General features: G+C 35.1%; 1 protein-coding gene across 3 annotated transcripts; it reads right to left on the bottom strand.

Annotated features, from left to right (window-relative positions):
- Positions 1-2,369: 2,369 nt before the first annotated feature.
- On the bottom strand, positions 2,370-8,998 carry LOC140811884 (homeobox-leucine zipper protein HDG5). Of its 3 annotated transcripts, none has more exons than XM_073170006.1 (12): positions 8,887-8,998; positions 8,250-8,491; positions 7,990-8,159; positions 7,665-7,782; positions 6,358-6,546; positions 5,311-5,784; positions 4,626-4,727; positions 4,285-4,497; positions 4,015-4,183; positions 3,595-3,863; positions 3,398-3,493; positions 2,370-3,316 (listed from the first exon to the last, which is right to left on the bottom strand). In XM_073170006.1, the coding sequence occupies exons 2-12, from the start codon at positions 8,394-8,396 to the stop codon at positions 2,807-2,809; spliced, it is 2,457 nt and encodes an 818-aa protein (XP_073026107.1). In that variant the 5' UTR covers positions 8,397-8,491; positions 8,887-8,998; the 3' UTR covers positions 2,370-2,806. The 3 variants fall into 3 exon arrangements, with proteins under 3 accessions (XP_073026107.1, XP_073026106.1, XP_073026108.1); XM_073170005.1 differs by lacking the exon at positions 8,887-8,998 and adding an exon at positions 8,710-8,859; XM_073170007.1 differs by lacking the exon at positions 8,887-8,998 and adding an exon at positions 8,660-8,679.
- Between the last annotated feature and the right edge of the window lie 223 nt (positions 8,999-9,221).

Genomic DNA, 9,221 nt, shown 5'->3' with positions numbered 1-9,221 from the left:
TTAATATGGAATGCTATCGTGCATAATTAGTTATTGATAAGTTTTGACTGGATGATGGGTTTGGTCAATTAAATTAGGAAAACACAAGGATTTTAGAGACTATCCATATAATTCTAATCTTAATTACTGATAACTGCATGAATAAATAATATGTTTGCCAATGAACAAGGATACAATTGAATAGTGTAACCCTCTCGAATCAGAAATTGATAATATTAAATATTATATTTCATTAGTTATTTCTCTTGATTAGTTATTTCTTCTTGTATGTTAAATTAGTTCTAATATTATATTTAGTTTTTATAAAACAAAACCCATTTTTAATTGTCTTTCCTCAAAAAAATAAATAAATAAATATCTCGTTCTCTGTAGATTCGACCCTATTCACCATTACACCCATTTTACTTAGAGAGTTTGAATTTAAGTTTGGTGGCTCAACGACAGCACACCTAACACAGTCTCTGATCATGGACTGGATTTGACAATCAAGAGGAGGGATATCCGTTTGAAGAGAAATACAAGAAGGGCCATCTCCGTCAATCCCGGATTGATTTGGTGTTCAGCGTGATAGACGCGCAGATATAATAATTAAAAACCCTATAGATGGTTTAATTTATACGTCGTCCAACGATAGTTTCGAATTTCAAAACAAAATTTTAAAACGTCTGCTGTCACTTGGGTGCGGGAAAACAGTGCCCAACATCTTTTACATAATTAAATTTTTTTTTAAAATACACTAAAATAAGGAATATTACCTAAATAACGTAAAACGTCAATGTTAAAAGTGGCATCGTCTTCTATTGTTGGCCGCAGATGCTGCTTTTTGTGGCCCAACAGCAACGTCTTCTGACTTTCGCAATGGGATCATATTGTACTTCTATCCTATTGAATTTTTGGATTTATTGATTCCTGACTGATTATCGATCGAATATTACTGATTGAACGACTGAATGAATGATTGAATGAGTGAATGAATTGAGGCTGGATAGCGTTCTACGTACCGGATTGCTAGTCCATTGGACAACGCGACTTCGGCTCAGAAAGTGAGTTCAATAAACAAGTTTAAATCCTGGTATATTGTTCATCTGAACAATGTGATTTCGGTCCGAAAATGTGAATTCACTTTGGCTCATAAATGATCGATTGTACATATTCTACTTTAATACATGGAAAAAAGTGATACACAAAATGTTTGTGGGAGCCACCTCTTTAGCCCACAATATTCATTTAGAATCCTTGACTGTAATTGCGTTTCATTTGACAAGATATTTATATATAATATGTTACTACTGATACATGTCATCTCATATTGAATCACAGAGTCGAAATATTATTGTTTGACTTGTTATAAACATATAAGATCAGTTTTATTCCTTCACTAAGCACCCCAATAACTTAACCCATACTTTTATTTATTGTAAAATCAAAATACATGATTTCATGACTCCAAATATGTTGAAAATTGAGAAAATAAAAATGTTGGCTTCACAAGACCGTGAGTATAAGGTAATGATGATATTACGATCAAAAGTCCACAATACTAATTTGGTGAATTACAATTTTGATCAATTACAATAAATGATAAATTTAATTTTAAAAAATATAATATTAAAATTCAATTTTAACAATATAGAGAATCAAAATACAAATCTCACAAATGTTAACAATATAGAGAATCAAAATACAAATCTCACAAATGTTGTAAATTTATTGAAATTTTTATTTCTTTTGATTCAATGTAGTAAACCTTTTGGTGCGTGGGAATCACCAAGCCAAGAATCGCAAATCATCGATTTTGGAGGATTTCCGACAAAGTCGGATTTTGATGAAATAATACTTGTCACTTTGTAGAGACCCGCCGCAGCGTTTTCGAGCAAATTTCTCCACCCCTAGATATACTTTTTTTTTTAAAAAAAAATCTGTATTGTTTTTCCTAATATTATTTATTTTGGTAATAAAAAAATTCAAATTTCCATTATGATTTCATTCTTATTTCTTGGATCTAATTGGTTGTCACTTCTCAGTTATGGAAATAATTTCCAGATTTCGTCTTAAAAATGTGTAATAAGTATGAACTTAATTTTGATTAATGAAGTAATTCAGTTAGAAACAGAAGGATATATATCTCTTTTGGATTTAATAAACTGGTGCATATATTAAATTGGTGGATTTCTGGCAAGGAGTATTTAATATAATTCAAAGAAATTAACACAGATTTTCCTATAAAATTACATCAAAATAATATGGCATTGAGAGGTATAGCTGGCTGATGATATTAACACAAAGTTCCCACAACAAAGTTATTCCTGAAACGCTGATAAGCATATATATAACTTTTAGAACACATGCATTCGAAAACACCCGAAATCAAGATCGATAGTGAATTCAGAGCAAAATAAGTAGGAGTCATTTAGCATCAACATTCGGTAGAAAGGAAGCAATTAGGAGTTCATAGGGATGAATGAGCTAGAAGTCAATACCCGAACCCCATCACCCTTGCCACCTGTTGCGGCGAACCGTGCTAAACATGGTTCAGCCTCAACATGTTGCAAGGATAACACATGATCTGGTGCGCTCTTGACTCCCTAATACACACCCCACAACTTACTCGGTTAACACAATGCACTTACATAAAGGTAATAAAACCACTACCTTACTTCAAAACGCTTTCGTTTATTTACCATGTTCGGATTTTCTTATAAAAATAGGGCTTTCCCAATTACCTCAACCTCCCCTCCTTTCACGTTTCTTGCAAAGTTGTTTTGAATTACCTAGGCCTGAGAAAGATAAGGGAGGTGTGAGGTAATTATGAAGGGGTCTCGGGGGACTTTTGTTTCATGGCTATAGCTGGTGGAGCATCCAAGTTTGGTCCCAAAACATTTCCACTTTCAGCGAAGTTACTATCGTTACTGCTTCCATGTCCGTTGCTTAAAGCATCGTTGATCTGTTGAACCGTGTTGCATAAATGGTGATTAATCGCGGTAACACTCGAGAGATTGAGCTTGGCACTTGGTATAGTGCTTGCAAGAACTTGAAGTCCGACAGTGAGTAGACATCCTGGATTGGGGAGTAGTTCGGTCTCTGAAGCTTGTTTTGTGTTAGCTTTGTTTGTAATAGGATCTTCGATTATGTGGTCCGCTGGAGTTATGATGAATCCTAATGGGAGAAGAGGAATGCAGGATGGGTCCTGCTCACCGTTCATCACTAGTTGGACTGCATCAACGTCGATTGTCGTGTAGACGACCATACTGCCAGAGTCATCTGAGCAGCTCTCTTGTAGCACGAGTTCTACGCTTTGTGACGAGTTGCTAGCAACCTGCAACAATGACATGAGTGTGCAATATGACTTTGTCATTCGCTAAAGGCGAGTCAAAGAAATTTGCCTTTCAGTACTTACATTTATACGGAGAAGAGAGATGCAATTTCCGGGATGAGAGCCATTTGCAATATGAGCAACCTCATGTAATGAATTGCCATTTGAAAGAACTTCAAGCTGAGAATTACACAAATTATTTCAAAAATTTCAGATCACATTAGCATAGTTAGGCATAGGACTAAGGGAACAAATATCAATATTTTCAAGTGCAACCAAACCTGTGCTCTACGACGTTCATCCCTCAAGAAATCAAACACTTGATTGTGTTCATATGGTAACCAAGTAGTCGAAACAGCGCTAAGAATCAGACCATTAGGCTGGCCAGGGTCGACCACTTTTCTGGTGGTGATTCTAACTGTGTCATCAGCAGAATCTGACAGGGCAGTCCAAGATTGCCCACAAGAAGTACTTATGTTCAGACAAAATGTTCGGATCATTCTCTGAGCCAAATTCATCAAATTTTTTCGCGCTTTGGGAGTTGGGATTGCTGTAAATATAGCATTAAAAAAATACCAAGAATCAAATAAAATGAAAACAAGATATACTCCGTATCATACTTGCAAGCCTTGAACTTGTGATGGGATTCCCGAAATAATTTTTTTTGTTCGTCGGCGCTAGAATTCAAAAAATTTAGTTACCTCCTAGATCAGATATATTTCTAGCCATGAGGCTAGCGAGCCTTTCACATTGTCTCTGCAAAACTGCCAACCAGCGATGAGCTCCAAACGAGGTGCCACTACCAACCTGATGGTTGAAAACTTGATGGACAGGATCATCCTCAACCTCAGCATGTTCAACCCATGTCACCTAAAATATTTCAAAAAAAAGGGTATTAAATTTAAGAAAAAGCCCTCGTTTAAGAGAAAAGAATCAAAAATCTGTGGTCATTAATGAACTTAGGGGATCACCCTTGAGTATCCATTAGGCATGTCTTGGATGATGCAGCCAGAAGGACGTTTCTTGTAATATGGAAACGAGGGCGGATAACTGTTGTGGAAACCATCTAATGGGAAATCAACTATTGCCCAAGTTCCTTCCTCGGCATTATGTTGGCAATATCGAAGGAAATGAGCCTCTCTTGTGGGAATCAACGGGGAAAGAACTTGTAGTTCTGCATACATCTATCATGAAAGAAAAATTGAATAAACTTTAATAATTATAACGTGTATACATAAATGCGACCTTTTTGTATAGCTGTGGATACTGTATTAATTTAGAGGACTATGATATATCATGAGAAATTGCTCACCAAATGAAGAGAACCACTTGCATGTCCAGAAACACTTGAATGCACTACTTGAAGTGTTTTAGCTCTTGAAATGATTGAAGGGAATAGCTCCATCCATTTGTTCTGGGATTCAAAACTCAAGATTAACATACATTTATTACATTTCGCATGCGAACAAAGACATAAACATGGCCAGATCGCCCCCACAGGTATCTAAGTGCGGGGACAAATAATCATGAGTTCGATCATCGCTGCCAACACTTTCAATGACGAACCTACACAGGGTTTTCCTAGTGTGATTTTACTAGACTGGCGTTTGTAGGTAACTGCGTTAAGCCCCTAGAGTTTACTTTGTATGCACATGAAAATAACAGCAGCGGGTTCCCCATCAGGCAAAAAAAAAAAAAAAACATGGCCATATCTAAAAACATCATAACCAAAAATGAGATATGAGTTATCAAAAACAAGAAAGCTTTACTCCTCAAAATACAACAATCTTCTCCTAACAAATATGTAATTACATTTATGCAGCTAGAAGTAACTGACCTTAAGCAAGAATAACACAAAAATTTGGGTAGAGTTCGTGAAAGTTTTAAGAAAAAAAGTTTTAAGAAAAAAAAGTAAGAGGATATTATATTTTCTTTTGAACTCGTCCCTCAAAATAAACCAATACTATACAATAAAAACAACAATTTTTAGTACTTACAGCATCCATGAATGCGTCAACAAGCGTAATGCTATTCATTATCACGACAGCAGTGTCCCGAGTTGCTTCAATCCTAAATTCACTGCAATGCTGCTTGAGGTTTCCAGACCAAGAAAACATTCTTGAATACTCTTCAAGATTCAGCACCTCTTTTGTCGTCACCATTGCTCGAATCCAAAGTGGTTCACCTGTGTGACACATTTTCACTAGTTCATCCATACACGACACAGCCAATTCCACTGCCAAAGATTTCTCCTCTTCCATGATAAAAGCGTTTGCTGAGAAATGCGGATTTTCGGGCATGAAAGGTAGAGGAATCATATCAGAAGGACAGTTGGGCACATGTTCTTGATCAAATTTTCTTGGATATACATTTATTTCTAAGTCCAGAGAAGTTGGGAGGAGTGGATTTGGTCCCAATGACTGTAAGGGCCGGCTGGTGCATTGCGATACGAGGCAGCAGACCCTCTCAAACTGTAACATGTTATGATATATAAACAGGGAAATGTTAGAAGAAAGAAACCTCATGTCCAAAAGTTTTTGTATATTTATTTGACCTTATTACAAACGCTGAGATAAAAGTTGACAGGCATATTCATGGCTAATTCTTTTTAAAAAAATAAAAAATAAATGATTCGTTTCTTTTTATCTTTGGCAGTGGCACTACTAGTTTGTTGCAAATCTCTCACAAAATACGAACTTTTCACATGGAAAACGTTTATTTTTTAACAGATTGTATAAAAAATTTGATTTTTTTTTTAATTCGGGAAGACAACCATCCCTCTTCTTATTGCTGTTGACAATGTCTACATAACTTAAACAGTTGTCATATCCCACAAGGGTTAAATTAATACACGTAGCCTTTAAAAAATATTTCTACATACACTGCTTATAATGCTTACATTTAAAATCTTTAAAATATTTGCATTTTACTTCTAATAATATCACACACAAATATATAAACAAGAACACCTTACAAAGTTAATGATATCAAATATTTTAGAAAAGCTAAATTTAAAAAATATATATGTAAATATATTAAATTACCTCCTCCTTGAGCCGGGCGTTTTCGATCCGTAGCTGCTGTTCATCGAACCCCATCTCCCCTAACATGGCCGGACCTCCACAATTCGGGCACACGATACTCCTCAATGCCGCTTGCAACCGATAATTTTCATTTTTCAAGTTCTCATTTTCTGCCCTAAGTACCACATTATCTTGCCTGTCTTGTTGTGCCTATATTAAATTAATCAAAACCCATTAAATTAAAATATCAAACTACAACAAAACAATACACTTAAAACCAATTATAGAAATAATAATTAAAAAAATTAAATGTGTTTCTTTTGTTTAAGTAAACTCTAACCCTAACACCCAACGTATTAAAGTGTCATGCAACAGTGGGGGAGGTAGGGTTGACTGCACATCCCACTGCGTATATTAATGGCAATGCAGACCTTGAAAGCAACCCTAAGTTAATGTGGATGCTCCCTTCTACTGTGCGCAGTGTGTGATGGGGTAGGTGCGTAGCATACGAATTACAGTTTCTGGTTAGGGCTTTCGTTTTTGACCTTATGTAGTTAATGAAGGGAAGGGACCCTTCATTGAAATTCGTGCTTCCTATTTTATGCACTGTTATATTATTTATTATTCAGGGTTCATTTCTCACAGCTGGAAAATAATATATATAATTAAATTTTTGAGTGATGAAAGTGAAATGTCTGTTCATTACGTCAATTAATATTATTGTATTTTTTTTGCCCCCCATCTCTATTTATCTCCTCCCGTGTTAGTGTTTTATTCAGGGAAAAAACCATATCATTATTAAATTTAAAAATTACTGTTAAAACCAGAAAAACACGAAAAACAGTTCACAACTTAGGATATTAAGAAATTGATTCCCGTGATTTTAAAAAAAAAAATGGAGTTTTTAAGACTAATAATGATTTTATTTTATTTTTTGACTTTTCACATGTACATAATAACTTCGTTATGTCATATTGTTCTTATATCGAATATGATTGCTATAAAACCCAAAAAGAGTTGTAGTAAAAAGCGTGTATGCATACATCGGAATTTATTATTTAATTCAGTATAAATTTTGAAAGACAATTGATTTTATATTTCTTCTGACTTTATTTGCCAAGGATTTTCCCATGTGTGGACTAAGGAAACCAGAATGATTGTGGTAATATTTACTTCCAAGGGAAGAAAAAAGATAAAATCCTTGAAGGATGAGCTTGAGAGTAAATAGGCAGATTAATTACATATTTTGGGAACAGCAACGCTAACATTTCCAGAAAATGTAAATATGAAAAATAGTTTTTTTTTCCTATAAGAATCTGGGTACGTACCTTCATCTGGGTCCGACGATTTTGGAACCAAAACTTGACTTGTCTAGGTTTAAGGCCAAGTTCTTGGCTTAGTTTAAGCCTTTGTTTGTCATCTGGATGCGGACATTCCTTAAACAACCTGCGGAAACATAGATTAATGCATTCAACCGAGACATCAAAGATTTTCCCAATACAATAAACATATATGCCCTTAAATTGTTGCGTGTTTTGCTCCAACTATACATGTTTGATTTGGGAGGATTTGATACTGAATTAATTAACAAAACTTTAAGATTTATTTTTTATATGTTTTTGAAAAATCGATGGAGACCCGAGTACGACGTACCCTTCCATTTCTTGGATCTGGCGGGCCGTGTGGCGATGGTAGCGTTTCTTCTTCGGCGGCTGCTGCTGCTCAGCTTCCTGTTCGTTCCCGGAAAACCCTTCGATACGTTCGCTTCCGGAACCACTTTCCATGATCTCCTCTTTGCTCTTAGTCATCCCATTTTCTTCTTTCTGTTTCCCCCAAAAAATAAAGAAAAATTTCAATTTGGACTCATTTTCTTCTGTCCATGCAGATTTATCACGATAAAAAAATATACTTACAGGGATCATAGGTGAAAAGATGTTGAAAGGGCTGATGTTTGACATGAAATTAAAGTTAGGGTTCTGGAGAGATGAAGAGTAGATGGAACTGTCTGAAGGAATTGTGTTCCCTCCCATGGAGGACAGTACTTGACAATCTCCATACATGGTTGGCTTCAATTTCTTCTGATCTCTTTTAAATCTGATTCAGAGGCTAACTTTTTAGGGTTTTCTAGCTGATCTTCACTCTATATCATCCCAACCTGCAACCAAAACAAATTCAAAAAAATCAAGAAAAAATAGAAGAAGAATTGATTAAGAGCTAAGTCCGTTCAAAAATCTCTGCTTAATTTTACGTATTTATTTTTATAAAAAAAATAAAATCCATCCACAGATCATACTGAATAAAATAATAAAAAAACAAACGAAACTGAGAAAAAACACTTGAGGTCACATCCAAGAGGAATCGTGAATTCTCTACCCTCTTCGGAGAATCAGCGAGCAGAGAAAACACAAGGGTTTTCGAGGTCACACTCAAGAAGAATGATTATTCATTACCCTTGTCGAAGAAAATTAAAATAAATAAGAATATTGATGCAGAATCCATGGAAATTTATCTACACGAAAAAAAAGTAGAGAAACGAGTGATAGTAAATACCATTAAATATTTGTCGGTTACTCTTCTTCTTTTTCTTTATATTTTCATCACCTCTCTGTAAATTTAGCCGCAAGTTTTCACTGGCGGAATGCGGGGCTTTAACGATGAAACAGATCGAACGCGGGTTCCGTACACGTGGCGGGATCTCAATGGAAGTCAAACTCTTTTTATCACTCCACTTGAAACGCTTTCCTCTTTATTTTTTTTTTTTTGTTGACTCTTATTTATGAAAATTACAACTTTACTCGTTGGGATGGTCTTATATGACTCATATAGTAATAATAAAACCAATATTATACAGATAAAAATCTAGGAAAAAATAAAGAGAAACGACG

This window comes from Primulina eburnea, chromosome 14 (assembly GCF_022965805.1).
Source record: "Primulina eburnea isolate SZY01 chromosome 14, ASM2296580v1, whole genome shotgun sequence".
Lineage (NCBI taxonomy): Eukaryota > Viridiplantae > Streptophyta > Magnoliopsida > Lamiales > Gesneriaceae > Primulina > Primulina eburnea.
The sequence above is the reverse complement of the archived record's forward strand: the minus strand, read 5'-3'. Positions and strand labels throughout refer to the sequence as shown.